This window comes from Anser cygnoides, chromosome Z (assembly GCF_040182565.1).
Source record: "Anser cygnoides isolate HZ-2024a breed goose chromosome Z, Taihu_goose_T2T_genome, whole genome shotgun sequence".
NCBI classification, from domain to species: Eukaryota; Metazoa; Chordata; class Aves; order Anseriformes; family Anatidae; genus Anser; species Anser cygnoides.
The window spans coordinates 84,132,653-84,158,510 of record NC_089912.1 but is presented as its reverse complement, the minus strand read 5'-3'; the positions used below and the strand labels follow the sequence as shown (position 1 = coordinate 84,158,510).

General features: G+C 35.5%; 1 protein-coding gene across 3 annotated transcripts in view; it reads left to right on the top strand.

Moving 5' to 3' along the window:
- The window catches only part of BRD10 (bromodomain containing 10), a 59,629-nt gene that overhangs the window by 21,925 nt on the left and 11,846 nt on the right, over window positions 1–25,858 (top strand). For 2 of the 3 annotated variants that reach the window (XM_013197366.3, XM_048050727.2), the window contains exons 4-5: window positions 3,311–3,387; window positions 10,050–10,139. In XM_013197366.3, coding sequence (XP_013052820.2) covers window positions 3,311–3,387; window positions 10,050–10,139 — 167 coding nt within the window. The remainder of the gene's footprint in view (window positions 1–3,310; window positions 3,388–10,049; window positions 10,140–25,858) is intronic. The other variant, XM_048050726.2, reaches the window with a different exon arrangement.

The following is a 25,858-nucleotide window of genomic DNA, read 5'->3' as shown; positions in this document are numbered from 1 at the left end:
TTCTAAATTACAGTTAGTAAAAACAGGAGACTGAGAAATGGGAAACAGGCAGGGTATGTTGTGTCAGTACAAATAACATGAAGAAAGGATGCATATCAGCTTCTTTATTAGGATTTATTTTTTATTTATTTGATTATTATTTTTTGTTGTTGTGTTTTTCTGGGTCTGATTTTTTTTCAGCAATTAAATGTGTACATTGAGTATGCTCTGAAAGGTACAGTGGGCTATGGTTCAAAATACATCTAGTTGCTCTCGGTAACGTCACTTTTTTTGTTAAGTGAGTCATTTAAGCCCTTTTAAACAGTCTCTTTACCTAGGTTTATGGGCAAGAAAGCTCTAGCAGATTTCAGTGGAGTGGTTTGAGAAATTGCCACTCACAGGGTGCCTGTTCAACCCCTTACTCTACATACAGGACTGGCGGTTTAGCTTAGTGACTGGGCTCTGTGGAGGTAGGGCTGACGTGTTCGCATGGCCGTGCTCTGTGTGACAGGGCCGGTACTAGGCAGCTGGTGGAGGCTGACATCCCTTGCCATTGCTGGTTTTGCTGAACGCGTCTGCTTGTCATTTTAGAATCTAAACTCCAAGATCTCAATAGATGTTTACTGTAGAAATCTAATTCTTCATAATTTTATTAAAAGACATTCCCACTTAAAACTATTCAAATTCACTTACTTGTAGGTACCAAAGTTAGTCTGGAAACTGGACACAGGTGAGTTTATCCCAGGAAGTACTAAGTAAAAGTTTCTTTAAATCATTCCTTTATCACCTTTGTTTTGTTTTGTTCTATTTTGAAGCAAAAGAACTTGGTGAATGAGGAAAACCATGAGGAAAAATAAAAAAATTACTTTTTTTTTAAGAGCTTATCAATACTATTGCTATAACTTTTCTTCTTTTGAATTTAAATATGTTATTTTACAAGGATGTTATTAAGGTAGAAGATGAGTTTCCCAAAGTTAGTTTGCTATATATATATTAATTCTCTCTAGTAGTGCAAATACGTGTTGTTTTCTTTTTTTTTGTTTTGTGATATGTGGTAGCACAGGACATAGGACATCTGGTGTGTGTATAGTGTTAAAGTGGGAATGAGACTGCAGTGCTACACTGTACACGTATATTATTAGTTCAAAGAGGATGTCAGCTAGGGAGCTAATTATGTGGGTCTTATGGTACATATATTCTATTAGCCATATTTTGATAATTCATAGATTGGTCTATATTTCATTTCTTTTTTTTTTACCACTTTCTTTTCTAAAAAGACTTTTTTTTTTTTTTTAAATCTTGATTCAGATTACACTGTAGATTGGGCTCAATTTCCTTGTGCTTCTAATCAGTTTTTCTGTTCTTCTTGTTCTGTCTGTTACCCCGTATCTTTCCTACTGCATGTACTTTAGGTGTTGCTGCAAAGGAAGAAATATTTACTTAAGCTTTTGGCTATTAATTCTTCATTTTTCTGCTGTTTCAGAAGGGAGTACTGGGGCAAAGAGAGAACACGTGTCTGTTATCTACATTACATTTTTCAAACTACACTGCATCATACAGCACCTGAAGCTGAAAATATGAAATATTTGTTTTAAAATATGTTGAAAATACTGAAATAAAATTTTCATTTTAATTTTAATCATATTGAGATTAAAATTCTTTCTTTAAAGATGAAGCAGGATAGTATGGCAGTCCCATGTTTTTATTTCTTCATGTTCTTGCCAGATAACATTGTTTTATGGTTAAGTAACCACCATATGTCCAGACTTCTTTTTTAGTCAGTTTGTCAAGAAAGTTTGTATTAGATGTCTGCTTTAGTTCATTTATGAACAGCATTATTCTTAATCATAGCAAATATGTTTTGAATGCAGCTGATTCCTTAAAATATATAATAAAAATGTTGATAATTCATTTTTTTCATGTTGTCAAAATGTTTGGGTCATTGTTTTAGTAAAACATGTTTCTTTATTTTTATCACTTTTCCTGTAATGTGAAGTCTGTGATCACTTATTTTTGGTAGTTGAGAGCTCTTTAAATTTTGTTACGTGTTCAGTATATGGAGTTTCAAATCAGGGTTGACACCAGCAGTCCATCTATCCCTGTGCCCTGTCTTAACAGTGTTTTATTTCAGATTCAGGTACAATGTTCAGGAAACCTCACAATGTAATAAGTGGAAAATAAAAATTTGATTCCTCCCCTCCACCCAATATTGGTTAATGATTGATTTTCTATCTTGAGATATGAAGAATTTCTCAATGTGTTTTGTTTAATTATACATGTATAATTGTGTGTGTGTGTATGTACGCACATCTTTGCACACACAAACAAGCATCTATTAGGAAAAAATGCAATCCATGCCTATTTTTCATAAATACAAATACCAAATCTGACTTTATTTGTGTTAAAGCAAGTAGTCTGTGATGATTCTATTTGACAATTAAATCAGCATAGTTTGTATGACTCCTTAGGTTTTTAATTACTGCTTAGGACTCCAGAATGTGAGTACTGGAATAATCTCATGGTGATGGTTTTAATCTAAATGAATAGGTCAAAGTTTGCCATAAGAATGTAGAAATAACTATAAGAATCTCCATTATCTTGAGTTTATATAAGACTGGGTGATGCAGCCGCTTGTTTTGAGAAATGTGTGTAATCTGTTAATCCTGGTACTTTAGGCAGTTGACCACTTGCTTTGTCTTCAGGAAGTTTTGTTGTTACATCCATATACAGCATAATATAGCATAGCTAAGTTGGAAGGACCTTAGTAGGAAGGTGTTTTTTTCTGAAAACTTTAGGCTTTGCCACTACCAGAGTAACCATATCAGTAATCCGATTTCATTGGTAACTAGCATATCCGTTTAGTGATTTCTAGATATTGCTTGTGCTTTGAGGGTATTTTTTACTGTAACATAAAGAGGTCCCAGACCCTAATACGTAGTTCACTTTGCAGTGTCAGAGAACATACCTTGCAGGTAAGATACTGTATTTCTTAAGTTTGTGGCATTGTGCTTGTTCCAGAACACTGATGTGAATGTTTATTCTGTGAATTAAATTTCTTGCAGTGTTACCTTAATTTTTTGGTGGTGTATAATGAGCATTGTAATGGATTTGTTCTTTTTCTTTATTTTATTTTTTTTTGAGAAAAGACTTCCCCACAGATACTTGTAGTTTAATGTTTGCTATTGCTGCGTCTAGTTCTGATTCGTCATGTTTACGTGACTCACCGTCAGCCATCTGTTAGTTATAGTTTAACTTTAAAGTCTGTATGTAATTTGGTTTTATTAATGAAGTACAACAGCATTATGAAGCTTTTCTCTTTTAATCTTAAAAGGAAAAAAATCGGTATCTAAAAAAGCAATCACAAAGAAGAGGAAAGGTGTCACAAAGTCTGCCATACCAGAATTTCAGGTAAATGATTTTAATTTTTGTTTTAAATTCTTGAAAGCTGAATGCCTATATATTAAGTCCTTTACTGTCTTACACAACTTGGAAATCCTAATCAAAGGTAAATTTCCAGATTAAAAGGTTTAATTTAATAATGTTTTTAAACATGCATTTCACATTTTCTGAATAGAAAATATTTCAGCATTTTTTATTCTATGCAGCTTATGTAGTGTTTCACAGTATTGTTTAAGGTCCCAGATAAATATGATGCAGGACAAAACATGGAAAAACAGTAGTTGTTCATGGAATTTATAAGGTAGATATAATTTTCCAGGATAAAATTACTTGTGTTATTTTTTTGTGTTGTCATTGTTTTTTGTTTTGTTTGTTTTGTTTTTGTTTGTTTGTTTTTTTTAGTGAGGTGTTTCATTGTGATCCTTGAATTGAATTCTAGCTTAACTTACTGAAGGCTTTGAAAAAAAATCTGTATGTCCATGTGTTCATCCTGTTTGTAACTTTTACCTCTTATCTGCACATGACCTTTAGACCAGAGAGCACTATGCAGAGAGTGGTAATTATAATAATGTATTTTTTATGGTACTGTAACAGAAGTATTAACATAACGTAAGTTGTAAGTCACCATTTATGTATGCATACTTGCTTGAATTGAAGTTCTCCTTTGGTTTTAAGAATAAAACTTTTTTTTTTCAGAAAGCAGTCTGTGCTTTTCTGAGTCAATAGAATCTCATTAAGCTACGACTGTTCTGTAAAATCCTCACAATAAATTATTTTCATCCATTATGACAATGTGTTTCAGGTGGAGTTACTAGAATATCCGGTGATAAAATTGGTTAGTAGTCAATATTGATTAAGGACTGATATTTAAATGTATTCTGACTTTCCTCTGTGTATCTGTGGTAGTGGCTAAAATCATTCCGGAGAACTCCAAAAAGTAGGTAGTGTCTAAAAATTTCTGTTTTTTCTCAGCACATGTATTGCATGCCATGGATGTACATAGTTAAGTTAGAAATGGGTTTTACATTATTAAACTATTGCATTTAAATAGCCCATCTAAAGCATTATAAACTTAACCTAACTTCTTGTCTAACCAAGGTAAAGTGTGTGTTTCTGTATCTATTTAAATGCAAAATTAACATTTTTACATTTACCTATGTAAAATGTTAATTAAAATTTAACAAAATAATCCCATCTCTTTTAATCAAATCTAGGCTTTAGATCTGGTTTAGGTGAAGGTAAGATCTGTCAGTATGAGCAGTTTAATCTTATTAGGGAACTTTTCAAACATTTAACTTTCCTTTTTCAAGAGGACAGGCGGGACTATTCTGACTGTGTTACAAACACTTGCAAATATTAAAACATTTCTATTTGCAATGCTCCTAAAACATTTAGAGCAGCGTAAAGCATGTGTCTTGATACTTTGCATACATAGATTGCCAAACTTCATAAGATCATGTAAATATTTGAAGATGAGACTATATTTTTAAATATTTGATAAGACAAGTCTTTACAGTGAAACATGTAAGGGAGGGTATAACCATAAAAGATGTTGCAATTCATATCTAAGCGTTAGCTCTTTTAAGGAAGAAAGCAAAAAAATGAAACCTTTTTGAAAATTTATAAGGGGTTTTACGTGCCTGCAGTCTACAGATGTAAGAAAGAGAAAAAAGTAAAAGCCATAATGTACTTTATTTCGTAGGAATAGATCCCGCACCTTAGTGTAAATCCTTTAACTGAAAAATAAAAAAAAAATCAAATCTGAGAAAATGAATCTTATTACATCTTTTAATATATGCAGTCACAGAGACCAAATGACCCAAGTTGTACATTAAAATTAACAACAACAAAGAAAATTAGGATATAAGTGTGTTTAATAATCCTAATGTTTATAATGCCAGTTTTAACCATCCTTTTGAGGAAACATCACACAGATTTTCTATTCTCTCATAGTTTGAATGTCATGGACAAAACAGTGAAAGCACAGATTAGTGAAGGTCAATGAACATCACTCACTACTTATATGTAATTTCAGACCTTATACCAGGTTTTTAAGGCTGTTCTTAAAAAAGCAGTTGTCAATTAAATTCTCTTTACCAAATAAAAGCACACAAAACATACGCTGTTTTTAATATTTTGTTAATATTTTTAATGTTGTTGCACTTCTTTTAAAATAAATTCTGATTTACAAGGTTATAGTTACTGTTTCTTGTTAATGTTTGAAAGAAATGACAATAATTATACTCCTGTACAGCAAGGATACTAAGGTGTTTTTTTTTCTACCTCTGTCCCTGTTACAAAGTACCTTTATGTCCAGTAGTGTTTCCTCCCAGTCTTTTCCCATCCCTGTATACACATGTAGCTATACAGACCTGTGTGTACCATAACTAAAGAAGGAACACATGTTTCAGGGAACTGGGCTAACACTTTGGCTTTTCTGTAACTGTGTCTAACAGTTTCAGCTTTCATCAGCAGTGGTCTATATTAAATACAGAGCTCAAAAAGGAGGTATCTAGATATTTTCCACTTGGAAATTGTGGTAAGAAAAGAACAGTTTCATGGGAAAGTAACTTAAAATCATGCAGATAACCTGAATTTAGGCACAAAACCACACTGAAGTGTTCTATGTTTACAAAGCTTGGCTGAAGTTCCAACTGGTTAAATAGGGTCAAGGAGGGAGCATCCATGATCCAGGGGAGCACACTAGCTGTGTATTTATGAATAGATCCGCAGATTCTTTTTTTTTTTATGACGACAAAATTCATGTATTAATTCTGAGGGATCACTGGAGAGTCCCAAGTTGGAATGGTGCTTGTCTTGCCTTAGAAAAATCTGGAGAGATTTCTTATTCCTGTCTTTCCTCCTTGGGGTTGAAGGAAGCAGTGAGGGTCTTTGAGAGATTACCAGGATCTGAGATTGTATCCTAATGGGAGAAGTTCAACACTGAATTTGAAAATTTACTGGAAAACTCAAAATGTAAAGCTTCCTTTGTGTTCAGTTGAAAAACAGAATGCTTATTGCCTGTGAAAGTTCAGCCCATATGTAGTAAGTCCCATGCCTGATCTGAAAATGCCTGTGTATAGTGAACATGTACATGACTGATGTACGTGACTTGTACATTTATGGAAATACTGACAACCCAGATCTTTAAGTCACTGTGTAATGTTTTAGAGAGTAGGGAGTAATTTTTCACTCCCTTTAAGTCATGATGGAAATGTTTTTTTTCTCTTCAGATTCTTTTTCTCGTGATAGATAATTAGAACGCGTGTTCCTCAAGAGCAGTGTGTGAAACGACAGTGAACTATCAGAATGTGACAGGAACATTAGATTGTAACATCAATACCTTTCTTTTTGCATTCACTTTCATGTAACCTGTTTAAACATATAAACCAATTTACAAAGGGAGTATTGCTTGCAGAAAATTGAATTGCTAAGTTCATGCAGTTAACAACCATAAGCAAAGAACCCTGAAACATATATTAGAGTCTCATTATGAGAAATACCTGCTAGATTATATATCAAGATGATCTAAAGAAAATTTTCTTTTATTGTGTTTACTGACAGTCCGTAGATGTAATGCAAAAGAAAAAGAAAGTTTTAAATTCTGTGCCTAAAACAATAATGATGTAAATAATTGAAAAGCATTATTTTTTCTCTTGCAATATATTGCAAAATAAATGAAGTCATAAGCTAAGCTTGTTGAAGTAAGATAGTAAATAAAGGCTGAAATAAGCTATTACTTATTCAACACAATTTTAGAAATTCTTGATAATTTTACTGATCTTAATACATCCTAATGGTTGAGTCATCCTAATGGCATCCTTAAAAGGCAGAGAGACCTGGGGCTGTTCAGCCTACAGAAGAAAAGGCTCCAGGGTGACCTCATTGCAACCTTTCAGTACTTGAAAGGGACTTATAAAAAAGATGGAGAGCGACTCTTTGCACAGTCAGGTAATGACAGGACAAGGGGGAATGGTTTTAAACTAAGAGAGGGGAGATTTAGATTAGACATTAGGAGGAAATTCTTCACTATAAGGGTGGTGAGGCACTGGAACAGGTTGCCCAGAGAGGTTGTGGATGCCCCATCCCTTGGAGGTGTTTAAGGCCAGGCTAGATGGAGCCTTAGCCAATTTGATCTAGTGGGTGGCGTCTCTGCCAATGGCAGGTGGGTTGGAACTGGGTGATCTTTAAGGTCCCTTCCAACCCAAACTATTCTATGAGTCTATGATGAAAATTTGACCGTAAGTGCATTAGAATTTTTAGGCCAGTTGTCTAAAATTTGAGAAATTCCCAAACTACGTATCTTTGTAGCTTTAATTCCCTTCTGTTTTACATACAGAATGCACTCCACTCTTAAATCACTGTTCTTCTCATCTTTACTTCAAAACGCTGGCTTCATTATGTAAAAAATGTTGGCCAAATGATAGAATTTTCAGAAATAGCTCCTTCCCAAGCAGTGTATATCTTTAATATCTTATCTCAAATCCTGCTTTTTATAAACAAATACAGATTTCTTCATGAATGCTTTTGTAGTGTTTTTCAGCATAGTGTTGCAGTGTTTCAGACGCTAAACTCATTTTGACAATAAATCCTGTAATCTGAACTGGTGCCACCTTCATTGTTTTACCAGTGGATAAGTGGTACGCAGGTATTAGCCTTAAAGTACATCTGTTCTGATGCCAAATTGAGACATAGATTTGATTACTCTTCCCTGTCACTACCAGCCCCAAGACAACTAATTTTTATATATTAGCTGTGTTTTTTTTTTTAATGTTGATGTAATTTGGACTGATACACACTGACCATTTCGCAAATCGGATTCTTATGTCTCAAGTGACTGTTCTGAAAATGAGAAACAGGACTAGGACCTGTGACAAGTTTGGCAACCTGAATTGTCCGATGACATGTGGAAGCTGTATGGTAAAGATAAAATCGGTATTTCCAGGAAAGCATTCAACTAACATGATACTGAAGGCATCCTTCTTAAAAAACTCTTGCCTTACTACAAATGATCTTTTAGAGAGAAGTTCATACACTTCAGCAAATGAAGTACAGAGTTAAACGGATAGTATCTTTCTTTGGCTCATAGTTCTTGCTTTGTCTTTGATCAGTGAATTAAACACATTTGATATGAGAAAATAAAAAGCAACAATACAATTCAAAAACTGAATTGTCAGTTACGTATGGAGTTGTATGTGGTTATAAAGGAGTGGGTTATAATTGTGTAAAGGGAAATCTCTACCTATGGCTTTTTTGAGTTACATCAAGGGCTTGATGTGACAAACTTGCACATTTTTGGATAATAATGCTGTATCATAGGTTTGTTTGCAGGCCAGATGGGAGAAGAAAAAACATTATTTGGCTTTTCTTTTATGTAATTGGAACTTCTTTACATGTAAAACAGATGTGCAATATTGAACCTCATAGAGTTGCCCATAGCAATAATATTTTCTGGATCAAGAGAGAAACGGTCTGGAAGTTAATTTTTACACACTTCGTCTACAGCAACACAGTGAAAATTTCCTTATTCATTCTCGATTTTGAACTTATGAATGTGAACACTGTAATCTTTTAGTTGAAGTTGCTCCATTTCCCTAATGCTCTTAAATGTACACAAATACTGTGAAAATAGTTACATGTATGATACTAGAGGCTTCTGAAATTTGTTTTGCTGAAATTGTCTGTTCTGTGTTAAAATAATGAAACAACTTAGTGTTTTTTGTATGAATTTACTCCAAATCTAGAACATCATGTGCAACTGAAGTAAAGATGTATTGTTGTGAATTACTGATTTGGCATGAAAAAATGATAGCAATTTTATCATAAGAGTGTATTTGTGGGCTTCTTGTGTTTAGTTTTTTCCTACTTTTTTTTTTCCTACTTGGATTTAATTTTTTTTTTCTAAAGTTACTTCAACATGTTTTCAATAGTAATGAAAACATTTCCACCTAAGGGTGGAAAAGTCTTTAGATGCAGTGGCCTGAATGAATCTAATAGCTTAATCATTTCCAGGTTAGTAAGCCTGTAATTGCCCTAAGTGACAGTAAGCCAAAACTTAAAGGTCATTTGTGTTTCTTTGAAAATTTGTTCAAGCAAATAACATCCATATTGTGGAAGGAAAAATGTAAAAAGCTGTTTGCTAAGAACAGGAGTAAGAAGGAAGTCCAGTGCATTAAATATAGTACCTTTGCTAAAACAAAAGAGATTTGATAGACATAGATAGGTTTTCTTTCTGGAATACTTCATATAAACCTACAAGGTTCTGTGCATAGAAAAGTTGTAACAAGTGCAATAATATTATAACCACAGCATAGTCCAAAGCTAGCACATATTAATTCACCAGGTTATTGTTTGGTACTCAAGCCTGTTCTGACTCATTGCTATGCTTGAGATAAATTTGGTAATTTGTGTCATTCGCTGCAGTTTTGAGAAAATACCTACATTTTGGAATGGAAGCTCACATGCAGAAATACAATTTATATCTGAAGTGAAGTACTTTCTTAGTAATTTGATTTGAAGAGGTCCTGGTTTTTTTACATTAAATAATATAAGAAAATAAAAATCACATGGTTGGCACCAAGTAATAGCATGTGCTTTTAGATTTTATTTGACTTCATTGTGCATTTTCTAAGTCCCACATTACCAAGTGTTTATGTTCATTTGTTTTTTAGCTTATTTGCACTAATCTTGATGAACTCAGGGAATTAATCACAAAGATTGAGAATGAACTCAAAGATCTGGAGGACATTAAAAAGAAATCGGTATGTGACATAAAAAGTTTTCTCTTGTATGAGTATAAAACTATGCCAGTTATTTGCTGAGGCCTGTCGATTGAAGATTCTATGCCTTTTCAGTGATTGCATGAAACCTCATAAGGTCGGAGACCATAATCTTCATTTTTTCTGTGTGTAGTGCGCTGTTCACAATGTTCTTTTGATAAGTAAATTCGATAACTAATTGTTTGCACTTTTCACTGCCAGAATAAAATGTGAGTAGTGGTAATACCTTAGAAGGAGCAGTTCATTTCTGTTAAATATGTTCCTTGAGAACAAACTCTTGCCAACAGGCAAATACAGGGCAGGGTTCTCTTATCTGTCTATGCAGGACTGATCAGATCTTCTTGTGCCGTGACTGTCAAGATGTTTATTAGGATTCCTAACTTTTATTTTGCAAATAAGTTACTAAAATTGGCTTTGCTTATGTTTTGTATTCAAGTAGGTTGTGCAGGAAAGCATGCTATCTGGGTTTAGATACAATATTGAGATAGAAATTTTCCGTGAAGTACCCTGAGAGTCTATGCAGCTGAAAAACTTAAAAGAGTAACCATTAGAAAGAGAATCCACTACGTTTGGGGTTTCATTAGGAGGCACTGATTCTCCCCAAGCTGCGGGCTGGCTTTAAATACATAAATTGTGCTCATTTAAATGTCCCTGAACAGCCAACTCTTGTTAGTAATGATTTTTTCACTGCAGTTTTCTTTATTAAACCTTTGGTGGGCATTTCTGTGTCTTTCCTATGAGCAGTAGTAGACAAAATTGTTGCTTTTTCTATACTTTAGAAATTAGGATGATAATTTATGTGAATATCCTTAGTCTCATGCAGAAACATTCTTTCTTTCTAATTTTTTAAATACAGGAGAGAGACACGGTATAGGAGAGGCACTGAAAGACAAATTTCAGTGAAGACACTTAACATAATAGTTATCTGTCTTTCTTTCTTTGGATATTGTGACTTCACTTGAAGTTATTTTGTAGTTGCTAAATTGCAGATTGGTTTTAAGATAAGAATGTCAAGAGGTTATCAGAAAGGCTATGTCAACAATAGAAGAAAAAGCCAAAAATGAGAGTACACATCAGCATATCAATAATCCTAGTATAGGTGAGACTTTTTGTACTAGTAAAACCATACCAAGACTTCTTCAAGGGTAGACAAATGCTAAATATGTCATAATTGCTCTTTGAACTGAAATCTGATAATGTCATTATGTAAATAAGTTGCATGACTTCAGCAGGAATACTATGTTTAGTTCTAATCACACCATCTTAAAAACCAGACAAACTCTCAAGTACGGGGGAGTTGAGATACAACTCAATCAGTGGTCAGAAGTTGTGAGGTAAGGACAATCTTTCTTTGTGCTTGTATAGCTCTATCTGATTATGATTCTGGGTCTTTAAACGCTTGTGATATAGAAGTACTACATAAAGAATAAAGACTAGGATTAATTGCTGAAGAAGTGATCATAAAGAAACAGTGAAGTATTGATTTAAAACATTGGGAAATTGCATACTTCTAAAAAATACAAATAAAAAGATGTTAAGTTAGCAAACTTGGCTAGACAAAATGTGGTTTTACTTTGCAAGGGAAGTTATTAGAGTTGCATTTTTGATGCCAGTAATGCCATGCATAATTAAGTTAGATAACTTTAGAAGAGAGGCAGACTTTTGTCTGTCAGCTCTGACACAAATGGCACTGGCAGTTCCAGAAGCATTCACAATTTCTTTCAGTTTTCTGTAGGGTCTCACATATTAAGTGAAACTGATTTGACAATGCAAATGTGGCCTAATGTGAAAGCTCATTTTAATATGATAAATGATGATAATTTTGAGGCTGTTCATGGCCTTTTCTTGTTTGGAACTGAAGGTGGTGGAGATGGTGGTGTTCTTACTACTTCATGGTATCTGTCTTGATGGCTTTTTTTTTTTCATGTTGAATCTTCTTCATGACTAGCTGTCTTGGTAATACCAGTTATAGTATTTGTTAACACATGTTACTGAGTTAAACTGTCATAGAAATCTTTAAAGCTCATGGTAAATACTAACATGTATTAAAACTATAGCTTTTCTAATTTACATTAAGACTTTAACATACAACCTTTTTCTTTATCCTAACTGTCCTTTGTTTCCAAGGAAATCATTCTAGACTACATAAAAGGAATTCCTTTTCCAGATTTTGGAAGTACTGGAGTCTATAATGAAAGAGCTGAACTATAAGACTTCTTTAACATGAGTAAACATACTGTTTGCTGGCATTTTTATAGATAGTTGGACTCATATCTGACACTTTTCAGAACATCATCTTCAGCCAGCAAATGACATGAGAGATATTTAGCTCAAACAAATTTCTTTGGCAAGTTAAAAGCAAATTAGAACAGGGTTATGTAAAGGAAAGACATGGATAATTTTAAATGTAGGCATTACTACCAATTCCTCCCACAACAGTGAAATAATAAACATATTTGAAAGAATTTTCACTACTCTTTTGTACATCTGCAATACCTTTTGAATTAGCTGTGAATAGAACTTATCCATTTCACTTCTGCATCATTACTGTTGAGTTTTTTATAACAATGATGAGATTTGCATTAGTGCGAGTTTGCAGTAACTGTTTGGAGAAAAAAAATGAAATTTGACCTCAATTCTTTAATGCTAAACTAAAATTCAGTCTTAGTATTACTTCTTCCCAGACTGCTCTCCTGTTGAACGCTAGCCACAGTTCAGATGTGAGGCTGCATTTTCACACATGCTTTCAACTGACATAAGCAAAAACTGCTGCCAAAAAATAGTTCCTATTCTCCATCACTCCGGCAGCTTCTGTTTTCTCTGCCACTCCATAAGAGAGGGCAGCAAAATTCTTTGTTCAGCTGCATAGTGAGATGGAGTCTGCAATAAACCAAACATTCTTTTCTACAGCTGGTGAGGTGGTTTTAACCCAGATCATTTTCCTAGAGCAACTTATTGTGCACTTGCACAAATACCTCTCTGCTTGTCTTCTGCCACAGCTTGAAGGGTTGCTGTAAGGACAAGAGTGAGCATCTGGGAGCGAAAGAAATGGGACTGCTTTTGTCATGAGAAGTGCTCTTTTGTGGCAGCTGAAGTTGTCAGGGATATTACAATCATCTGAGGCAGGGGTGCTCTAAAATTCTCTATCCGTTCAGCTACTAAATAATTCATATCCTCACGGCCTTATGAATTTCAAGATGGAGAGAAGAGAATAAGTTAGGCAGATTTGTTATTTATAGAATATTTAGATGGAAAAAAAGAAAGCTGGAGACGCATAAAGGGGAGTTGAGGGATTTGCATCAAGTGGAGGAAATCTCATCCCTGTGCACCATCTTGTAAAACGATGGTGGTTAGCTCCATCAAGAGTGTCTAATATAGAATGACTTCTGGCTCTGGTGCATGTCCTAAAGCATGTGTCCTGGCACATACATTGTGTGAGGAGCTGTAGAAGGAAAACCAAAGGGAATTTGGCATACTGTGACTCGAGAGGAGACTTCAGGAGGTGACATCGCCTTAGGTGAAGTCTCCTTTGTACCTTTGAAAGGGATGGAACCTTTCCACAAGGCACCTCCTGCAATCTGGGCAAAGAATCTATCGCCATTTTCTGAAATTACGTCATTGTAGCTGTAAAGAATTCTTTTTTTTGACTACTAAAGATATTAGTCTTTATTTCAGTCTGTCTTTACAGGAAAGTACACAGTGCTAAATCTCATTTTTTCCCCCTCATTATTCATGATTCTCAGAGAATGTCTTAAAGTTTTCATCAGAAGGTCAAATGCAGCATACAGTGTGGAAGTGTCAGAAAGGTGCCAGCACTCAAATAGTACCTGCCTCTATTCAGTAGCCTTGTGTGCTGCTGAAATATAACTGTAATTTGCATCTGTCCTCTATTGCATTGAGTGCTGGGTATTGTCAGAATAGTATCTTAGATTTCTAGTTTGTAAACTGTTCTCTGATATTGCTCTATTTGACATCATGGAGCACTATGTTTTTTAATTATGGAGTTACAGTAGGCCAGACCCTGATGGATTGCCTTAAAATTGTCAGTGTAATCTGAAGGCTAAAGTTCTTGATTTTATTTTGCTATGTAGAAAATTTTATATCCTTAAAGGAAATCTAAGATCTAAAATCTGAGATAGGCTAATAGGAACCAAAAAGAAGCCAAGTAAAAAATGGCAGTTAACAAATGACACCTTTACAAATTAGCATATGTGAAGAGTCAGGAAGTAAGGAACTTGTTTTAAGTGAGGAACTTCCATTTTTTTAAATTAAAAAAAGTGTTACTCATTTTTGTGTATTTGTATGTGTGCACACTCATGTACATTGCACATATTTTTAAAAAGTATGTTTTGCTGTGCTTCTTAACGTTTCTGTGTATCACATTTGAAAAGTGATGTCCTTTCATTTTAAAGCAATATGAATAAAAAGTAGAGTAAAAATGGAATGAATATGAAAAGAAAATTTACAACAAGAAAAATTAGATTTTAATAAAAATTGTCTGTTTTGTTGCTAATACTATCATAGGTAAGATGCAGGGAAAGTCATCACTAGTCAGTAGACAACTGTGAATCTGAAATAGAGTGTTGGCTAAAAATCATTCTCTTGACATTTTACTCCATTTTTATTTCATGTTTGCTGAGAATTTGTATATATAAGCATGACAGTTCATTTGAATGGGAGCTTTTAGACATTTGCTCTAACTAGTAAATTGATTAAGAAATGCAAAGTAGCACCTTTTATCCTGATCAGTATGCAAGATAACAACTAACAGTCTGAAATTTTTAATCAAATTTTTTTTTGTTTTCTGCTGTGTCAGGTAAAATGAGGGAGAGTTGCAGAGTGAATAGAAATTTCTTTACTGCCATCCAGATCATCGCCTTCTTTAGTCATCTGAAGTCATTTTTGCATGAAACTGTTAATTGAGCTATTCTTTAAGTCAGTTGTATGTATTTAACTGTTGTATAGTACAGCAGAACTTGAGTATTTTTTAATCTCTTCTCACCGTTGTGTAGTATGAAGCTGTGACAGGATTGTAGATGCTTGTATCAGATAGTAAATTTGGGGCTTTTCTGCAGATGTTATTTCTTAACCTGACTTTATAGTGAGCATATTTGTTGTAAAGTGAACTGGGTTGCGACATGATTAGTTAACTCTAGACACTGTCCTATGTCTATGTTAGAGCTTAGGTCATCCGAAGAGAGCATAAACATTCAAAGATTCTTTGTTTATTGAAATGCAATACTTGGTTGTTAGTGCCATTGGATTTGAATCATTGCATGCAAGTCTGATTGGTAACTGCATAGATGTCTGCGGAGGGAGAAGAGAGACTGGAGCCCAGGATTCCTGAAGTTAAGTACACAAGGTTAAAATGATAAAGGGCAATATGTTCCAGAGTAGGAAGCCAGACTCTCCCTACAGGAAAAGTCAGACAAAGGTGAGGGGAAGGAGAGTTAGCTAGCTATTCAAAGGACACTAGCCAAGTTTACAACTAACTAGGGTTTGTAGGAAAAAGATTGAAAATTTAGCTGTTTTGCAAAGGTGTGTAACACTTTAATGTTCTTGACGTGATAATAAGAAAGATAAAAAACTCCTTCATAAAGGTTTTGGATTTTGCTGTTTTCTAATGTTGTTCCTGAAAGTTTAAATTAGGTAGCTGTGTTTCCCAACCCAGGTGAACATCTTGGTCTATTTTTAGGGGTGGATATATCTTCCAGGGCAGTATGATGGAACAGTGTCTTTTTGTTGTTGTTAAATTTGTTCATAGGAAATGGAAGTATCCAAAGTAAGAGAAGAGACTGACTTTTTTTCACTGCCACACATTAATTAAAAAAAAAAAAAAGAAATAATGCAAAATGGCTAATTCACTAAATATGTTTCTAAAATACTTCCTCTGTTTATAGTAAAGAAATGGGCAATATTGCCATCTGTTTGAAAATGTTTGGTAGGGGAACTGTGTTTGAACAAGACTGAACAAGTATTCCCAAGAATGCTTGGCAGAAACATATGCAACCACCAAAAATAGATTACAGCTTTTACTAATATTTCAGTGATTCAGACACCAGCTTTACAAATTGTAAACTGGAAAAAAATACAGTGTCTTCTCATTTGGGTTCTGTGGAAAATTTGTTGGTACCGGGTTAAATTTTCTTCACTTGTTAGCATGAGGTGGACTTCCTTCTCCCAATTCTTCTATTCCCTCCTCAGTGAAATATGCACTGTGCTTGACAATTTGGGATGTAAGGAGTTCTCTGTTATACATATTTGCATAGTATTAATATACATGCAAACAGATAATTCTACAGTCTGAGAAATCTGTGTATGCTTTTGATTTAAACTTCAGATGAGGAGATCCTTATCCTAAATCTTTAATGGAATAACATAATTTTAATAGATCTAGTCTTGCAGCTGAAACATAATATTTTAATTTCATCCCAGGTTCTGTATCACTATGCATCTTCTTCTGCAAAATATCTAACATACTCTTTTTCCATTCTTTGTCCTAAAAACTTGATTTGTGCTTTACTCATTTTCAAATAGTCTGTTATTGCTTCTTTCTGGCTTGTCTGCATCTTTAAAAATACTGCTATGATTCCAAAACATAGAATTTGGAGTCTGAAATAAGGTTTTGAAATTCACATTTATGTTTATGCTATTTCTTATACTCCTGAGGCAAGAATGAGCACATGGAGCTTTTGGAAATCCAAGCAGCTAATTAATTGCTTGCCATGAAGGAATATAGCCATTTATAGGCTTCAAATTTTGAAAGATTTCCTGCAACAATTACTTCTCTGCAATTTCTGTCTTGTGGTTATTTCATTAGCTTTTCATATTTTTGTCTCAGTCTTGAGTTTTTCATAGCTTCTCCAGTACTTCTTTTGCTTCCTATATCAGGTGTATTTTTTCACAGCTGTTTTCTCTTAACATCCCTTGATTTTTCATGCCTTTCCTAGTTTCTAGTCTAGTCCTCCAATAAATGTTTGCTAAGATGTTTCACCTAAGCCACTTCTATCATATATGTTTTAAAATTCTAGATGTGAAGGTGTGAGTTCTGCATCAAAGATATGAATAGATACTCATACATTTAATATGGAACGTTTTCATCAAAGAGTTACTGCTGTGTATTCGGGACATTTCACAGTGCTTTGGATTTTGGTCAGTTAGTATGTTATTTTGAAAAAGCATGCAAGGCATTCCTGTCAGCACACAGAGTTGAAATAAAACAGTTGATTTTAAGGTGTTAAGTTGAAGAATAGTGAAATATATATATGTATATATATATATCTCCAGAGTTAAGAAAGATGAAAAATTCAGCTATATGAAAGTCTGATGAGATAATTAATTAAAAAGAACAACAGCTTTTTTAAACAGTTTAAGATACTGCATACATCCCATTTCTTCATGAGTTACAGAAGTATAAGTTAATTAATATCTTGAAGTTCTTATAATTAACAGCAAAATGTGACAGTTCAGTGGTATATAATTTGTCTTCTGAGTTAGTCTGGCAAAGATAGTAAGATAAATACTTAAAGGGGTCTTATAAAAAAGATGGAGGAGGACTCCTTACTCAGGTAGATAATGATTGGACAAGGGGGAATGGTCTTAAACTAAAAGAGGATAGATTTAGATCAGACATTAGGAGGAAATTCTTCACTATAAGGGTGGTGAGGCACTGAAACAGGTTGCCCAGAGAGGTTGTGGATGCCCCATCCCTTGGAGGTGTTTAAGGCCAGGCTAGATGGAGCCTTGGCCAATTTGATCTAGTGGGTGGCGTCTCTGCCAATGGCAGGTGGGTTGGAACTGGGTGATCTTTAAGGTCCCTTCCAACCCAAGCCAGTCTATGATTCTATGAACATGCTGATAATAAACTTTATCACGCATTTTTGTGTTTTATAGCTTTAAATGTGGGAAATAATCGATGCAATGATAATCATGTAGTAATTTTGCCCAAGGAAAATTAGGACATGGCTGAATGTCTGAAGAGTCATTTAATAGTAATGAGCTAAATCATGAGATAAAGACACATCCTGTAGCAAGAAACTTATTTTTGTGCTCTTGGGTTGTTGTGGGCTTTTTTTTTGTTTTGTTTTGGTTGTTTTTTGTGGTGGGGTGGTGGTTTTGTTTGTTTTTGCCAGTCCATTTGTTTGCAATGTTTAATAAGAGCTTGGGGTACCATTTCAGGATATAGCTTGGTTTGATTGGATTCATGTCATGGAAGTGCAAGTTGAAATCTTACCCAAAAAAAAGCCACAAAAGTTTGAGGGCTGACATAAGGTGTTCACCAGTCTTTTAATTAGTTACATGTAAATGCTCAAAAAGATAATTGATAAAGAGATGTCATGAGTGAATTTGCTTTATGATTTACTAGCAGTCATTCTTCCTGACTCCATCCCAGTTTTCTAATAAAATCAGAGGTTAGCAGATGATAGATAAAAAATTAAGAATGACATTGCTTAGGGTAAATACAAATTATTGGCTTGCAGGAACTTCAACCATAGAAAGTAACTCCAAGCTTTTTCAAAATGAAAGCACATTCAATTATAGATGAGTTTGTATAGTATGAGTGATCTCACTATTCATTCTTATTTAGTCAAAGCTTCCACTCAAGTGTCTGAAATTCTAGTAGTCGGCCCATAAGTTGGTTAATAACAGCATTCAATATCAATCCATCTCTGAATTGAAAAAGTTATTAATCTCTTTTCTTTAGGTATCTGATGTCCAAAGCAGCTGCAGATCATCAACTCCCTCTCCGTGTGACATCACTAGAAAACGGTAGACTGGTGATGTCACACATACCACAGAACCCCGCTGCAGAATGGAGCAGGCCTATTAAGGGTAAGGTAAGTTTTCTCCCTCCACCACCACCCCTTTTCAACAATATTGCATGGTTTTATAAGATTTCTAATTTCTTTATTTTATATCCCCAGGATATAAAGTAAAGACTAAAGAAAACCTTATAAAACTGCATAATATTGTGGTTGTGTGTGTGTGTGTTTATTTAAAAAACGAAACAAAAACTCCCTTACGAAGTTCAGTCCTTACCCCATATACCAATATCCTGGCTCCAGTCTGCTTTGGGGTTCCATGATGAATATGCCAGAATAGTGTATGTTGGGACATCACGGAGAGTGGAGTCAGCATTCCCTGGCTGCTCTGGATGTCAGAAACCTAATTTTAAAAGGTAAGTTTTCAGCCGAGAATGTGTTGAATGTCTCTCTTTGCTTACGTAGAAACATTCAACACATTTCTGATTTTTTTTTTGTTGTGTTTGCATTTTTAAAATTTAGTTGTAGCTTAACACAGCTTCAGGTAACATTTTGTACTCAGCCTCAGTCTAGGCCTTTTTATCTCATTTGCTTTGTTGTTAATACCATACGTTGTGTTTGCATAAAAAAATAGTGTTTTGTTCATCACTGCCTGAAACAAGACCATAACTAGCAGTCAGATAGTCAAATAGCAGTATAGAAGCAGTGCTATTGGGAATGTGAATTACCAGCAATGTAAGAATGTAATTCTGCACACATCCAAGTTAGTTACTGGATATTTCTGCATAAATAATCAGTTTGGAGTGTAGGCAGTAAAATCGTATCGAACATACAATTAGCTCAAGTAAATTGAAGGGGAACAACTCCTTTGTATATGTGTTAAGAGCAAGCCTTTCACTGATAATGAAAGACCTTTTTTCCAATAAAGACTGTCTTGGGTTGAGGTAGTTGTGTATTTTTATTCCATGTGTACTAATAAAATGCTGTTGAAGTTCGTATACACCGGAAGGTAGTACATCCAGATCTCCATCCCTACGTACCCCTCATTGATGAGAGGACTGAACTATGGAGCTGTAATAGCTACTCAGTTGTGTAAACCCTGCTGTTCGACTAAACCTCTCACCATGGATTTTCACGGGCAACTGTATTTTGATTACTCTGAGTAGAAAGGTCATGGCTATTCTGTGCTGATAGGCAACTTTTTTACCCCTGAGATCATAGAATCGTAGAATATCCTGAGTTGGATGGGACCCACAGTGATCATCAAGTCCGACTCCAAGAAAGTCAAGCAGAACCATGAAAGCAACACAATGCTGCATTCTGTTCATCTGTTGATCCCGTTAGCACATCAGTTCATATTCAGAGGCTTTATCTTTCACCTTAAGAAATCCTCTAGTCCGACATTTGAAGAGATACCTTCAAATTTCATGGACCTTGAAGCAGCAGTACTGCTATTGCTGCAGTAAGTCAAGCGAGGCCTGCTGAGTTGAATTCTGAAAACATGAAGGAATGGCGACTCAACAGCTTTTCTGGACAACCTGTTCTAATGCCATTGGTTTCTGATAAAAATACATTTTCTAAAGTCCATCTTAAACCTCCTAAACTTCAATTTGTGGCCATTTTCCTGAATTACACATAAATATTTGTAAAGGGAAGTTTATGTTGTATAGAAAGTAAGCTGCTACATATTGCTGAAGTAGGGAGCTAAGTCATAGCTTCATCAATCATTGATTTGCTTTTTTCTTGGAAGATCACAAGACTGTGTTGTAGTTTAACCCAGCAGGCAGCTAAGCACCACACAACCATTCACTCACTCATGCACACCAGAGGGAGAGAAGCATGGGAAAAAAAAAACAAAAACAAAACTCGTGAGTTAAGGGCAGTTTAATAGGAAAGAAAGAGGAGAGGAAAAAAAAGAAAAGAATACACAAAATAAGTGATATACAACACAACTGCTCACCACCAGCTAACTGATGCTCAGCCAGTCCCTGAGCAATGGTAGCGCCCTGCCCTCAGGCCACTACCCCAGTTTTATTGCTGATCACGATGTCATATGGTATGGAATATTCCTTTTGCTGTTTGGGCACCTGTCCTGGCTGTGTCCCTTCCCAGCTCTTTGTGTCGCCTCAACCTCTTTGCTGGCAGGGCATCATGAGAAGCTGAAAAGTCCTTTTTCCAGTAAGCACTGCCCTGCAACATCTAAAACATCAGTGCTTTATCACCACTATTTTCATCATATATCCAAAACACAGCACCTTACCAGCTTCTATGAAGAAAATGTACTCTATCCCAGCTGAAACCAGGACACTATATTGGAGAATTAAATTGCGTAAAAAATGTAATGCTAAATTTTGTAGTGATGTGTCTCAAGCTCATAGACATTTTTTATTTCCCTTTTTATATTTTAAAATTTAAGGAACAATAGCTGATCGAACAGAACTACAAACATTGAAAAAATAAGGAACTTTTTTTCAAACTTTTTGGCCCCTATATGTTCTGTACTTTGGCTGTTTCTGAGGGAAGAATATTCTTTCTGAGGAAAAGATATTCTAATTTGTGTGTGTTGTCACTACTAGATTTACTGCCAACTACTAAACCCCAGTAAAAAAGTGAGTAGTTGAAATACAGGAAAATAATTTACAAATTTGTAATTATGTAATTACATAATTGCGTAAAAATGGTTGGAAATCAAATTGGGTTTTCTAGAGATGGTAAGTAGAGGAGAATAATTTTCATTAGAAAACTATCACTAGAATTGTGTGTATTTTTTTTCCTTTTTTTTAAGCAAGGAGAAATGTGACCTGTTAAAAAAAAAAGAAAAAAAGAAAAAAAAAAGCTTTCCTTGAAGTGATAATGAAGGCGGTAAAGTTCTGAGGTCTATTCTTGATTAAGCCTTCTACTTGTGTCCGGCTATTCAATGCATGATACAGGTATCACTTCAAAGTTTACTCAGTGATTCAGCTAGTATTTATCTGGCTCATAAATACAGCTTTTTTTCAGTGTAAACCAAATCTTATTTAACAATAAATGAGTTTCTTAGAAATTCACAATGTCTTGTTGTTTTTACTCTGTAGTCATTTTAATACTTTTTTTTCACACATCCCATTCTTTGCTATATCAGATCATGTACAGCATTTCTATATTCTGACAGTAATGATATAATTTATTTTTTGTTTTGACATAATCCACTGATACTATGTAGTATATAATCAATCACTTAAAACTCTGTAAAATGTTTTATATACTTTACAAGAAAGATAAATCTGTGCACATAATTCTCATAAATAAGCAATGAATTCTGTTGACTGCTAATATTAAGAGGTGATAATGATTGCCTTTGGTAGTCTGCAGTATACACAAAGGCTATTTCCTGTTGCAGTGCTCAGTGGCAGGTTTTATGCTGCAATGTGTTACATGTGCAAATATGACTGGTCACAAGTGGGGAAAATTAGAGCAGTTTCCTGGCTTGTCTGTGGGCTCAGCACTGTTATATGGTAATGTGGCATAATTTCCTAGTTAAAACCTTCTGATTTTTTTAATTTTAATTGAAGAATTTGAAGGAGTAGCTGCTCATTTTGCTGTGTAACGTATAAATGATTACTTATAAATAAGATATCTGGTCTTGAAACAAGCATTCAGCATGATTGGCCCTGCTGCACATTGGAGAGACCAGCTGAAATTTGTAGAAAGGAATTATTCCACAGTCCATAGAAAAGTCATTATTACAGACTGCTGGACAGCAGACGAGTTGAGCTTCATCCAGCCTTTCCTGCCGTAGGTTTCTTTGTGTGCTGGACCACAGGAAGCTGTTAAGTATATGAACTCTATCAAAAGCTGAAGATATGTATCAAATACATAGGTTCCCAAGTCTTGCTTCTTTTTCTTGCAGAACTGTAGTCTCTTTAGTTTCGTAACATCTCTGACAAGTCAACAGATGTAATTAATCCTCATTTATGTAAAATGCACTGAATTAGTTAGAATGGCAAAAGTACTATGGCATACCACATCTTTTTGTAGCTGTTCATATATCACTAAATCACAGAATGTTCTGCGTTGTAAGGCAACCACAAAGATCATTAAGTCTAAAATGGACTACCTAAAAGTTAAACCATACATCTGAGATCATTGTCCATATGCTTCTTGACCTCCAGCAGGCTCGGTGCTGTGCCCACTGCCCTGGGGAGCCCATCCCAGTGCCCGACCAACCTCTGGGTGCAGAACCTTTCCCTAACCCCCAGCCTGACCCTCCCCTGTCCCAGCCCCATGCCGTTCCCTCGGGTCCTGTCGCTGTCCCCAGAGAGCAGAGCTCAGCGCCTGCCCCTCCGCTCCCCTCGTGAGGGAGCTGCAGGCCGCCATGAGGCCTCCCCTCGGCCTGCTCTGCTCTGGGCTGAGCAAACCGAGGGACCTCAGCTGCTCCTCACATGTCTTCCCCTCCGGACCATTCACCATCTTTGTAGCCCTCCTTTGGACACTCCTGGACACTCCGGTAGTTTTATGTCCATCTTAAATTGTGACACCCAAAACTGCACACTGTGGTTGAAGTAAGGCTTCACCAGCACAGAGCAGAGCAGGACAATCACTTCCCTTGACCAGTTAGCTTGATACAAGTACTGTGCTTGATACACCCCAGCTGACTCACATTCATTTTACCATTGACCAAAACCCCTAGATCCCTTGTGTTGGGGCTGTTCGCTGGCCTCTCAACCTCCAGTCTGTATATAATCAAGGATTGCCCCAGCACAGGTGCATAATTTGGCACTTGCTCTTAAGTTTCATACATTTGGTGATTGCCCAACTCTAATTTGTCAAAATCTCTCTGCAAGGCCTCTCAACAGGTCCTAGTTTATTATCATCTGGAACTTACTTAGTATGCATTTGAGTCCTGTGTCCAGATCATTCATAAAAGCAAACAAACAAACAAAAAAAAATGGCTCCAGAACAGAGCCCTGCAGAACCCCACTAGTGACTGTCCATCTGCCTGATGTAACCCATTTGAGCCCAACCTGTCAGCCAATTTTCATCCATCACATTATGTAATTGTCTAGGTGTATGCTGGACAGTTTATCCAGAAGGATACAGTGAGAGACAGTATCAAAAGCTGTGCTGAAATCCAAAAAGATCACGTCTACTGCTTCGATTGGTCAACTAAGTGGGTGATCTTGTAAAAGGAAATTAAGTTAGTTAAACAGAATTTTCCCGCTTGAACCTGTGTTGGCTATGAGAAATGACTGCGTTGTCTTTCAGGTGTTTTCAGTAACTCCTAGAATAATCTTCTCCATAATTTTACCTGGCACTGAACTGAGACTGACAAGCCTGTAATTACCTGAATCTTTTTTCTTACCCTTCTTAAAAACCGGGACCACACTTGCCAGCTTCCACTCAACTGGGACCTCTCCAGATTCCCAGGACTATTGACAAATGATTGAAAGAGATTTTGTGATGACATCAGCCAGCTCTTTGAGTACCCTAGGTTGAATCCCATGGGGCCCCATAGACTTGGTGCATTCAGCCGGAGCAGCACGTCCTGCAGAAGTTCAGAGTTAGCTGGGATGTTACTGTTCTGCAGTCATGGTCCTATAGCTCAGGGCTCCAGAGGTCCTAGGGCTCAGCATCAGCGCTAAAGAAGAGATGAAGGCATTAAGTGTCTCTCTGCCTTGCCTACATCCCTATTTGTGAGGTGACCAACCTCATCTGGTATGGGCTGATACTATCTCTGGTCATCCTTTTGCTGTTAACATACCTTAAAAAAGCCATTTTTGTTGTCCCCTGCACTACTGACCAACTTCAACTCCAGTTGAACTTCAGGTGTGCCAAATTTCTCCCCACAGTAGGAAACAGCATCTCTGTGTCTCTGTAGTCCTCCTGTGTCACTTGATCTTGCTTCCAATATCCGTACACTTTCCTTTTCCACCCAAGCTCTAGAAAAAGATCCCTCTTAGCTGAGCCAGCTTTCTGCCCTGCTTGCTTGACTTCCAGTACGTTGGAATTGCCTGCTCCTGTACTCTTAAGAGATGGCTGTTAAAAAGTGACCAACCCCAGTTGGTCCCCAACTTGTTGGACCCCAGTGCCTTCAAAAGCAGTTTCCCAGGGGACCTTCGTAACTAGTTTCCTGAGCAGCCTCAAGTCTGCTCTCCCCATATCCAGGATTGAAATTTTAATGTCAAAATATGCATTGTTCATTTGCTTATGTAATAAACCAGAGAACTGCTACTTGGAAAAAATACTTAAGAGGAACATATATATATCTAAGACTGTTAAGAAAGATGTTTTGCCATATTGTGACCACTATGCAGGTTTTTTTCCCGTATCGTGTTTTGCCTACTTAAATGAGTAAAAACAAAGATAGTGCTGTGTATATACACTCTGATTGTTTTTTTACCATTATCTTTTATCCTCATTCAGCCTTTCCAGACTTAACAAACAATTCTTTATGGAAGATCATAAGATGACATATTTCAATTTGGATAAGAAAATAAGTTTTAATTACATGAGTTAAAAGCTTAAAGCTGTAGAGATAGGAAATTGCTGTCCATAGTCTGTTGTTTCATAAACAACCAATTTGCAATGCATTTCTATTAAAAATACTTTTATCTAAAACTTTGAATAAAATACAAAATTATAATGCAAAAACTGTGATTTTTCTCCCTGAAAGTTGTAGTAAATTGTTTTTGCAAATAATAATATAAATAGTATCATTTACTTTAAATGAAATTATTCTAAGATCTCCTGTAAGAATTTGGTTTCTACCTACTAAAAATGTAAATACACGTTTGGTATGAAATAGACTACTACATATATTAGTTAACAGCATGAATTAATTTAAAAACTTAGTGGTTTTGTAAGATGCTGCTTCGATTTTAAGTTTTGGCTATAAAAAAATAACATCTTTACAGTATTACTTTCTTAACTAGTATATTATCTCTCTGTAGCATAAAAAAT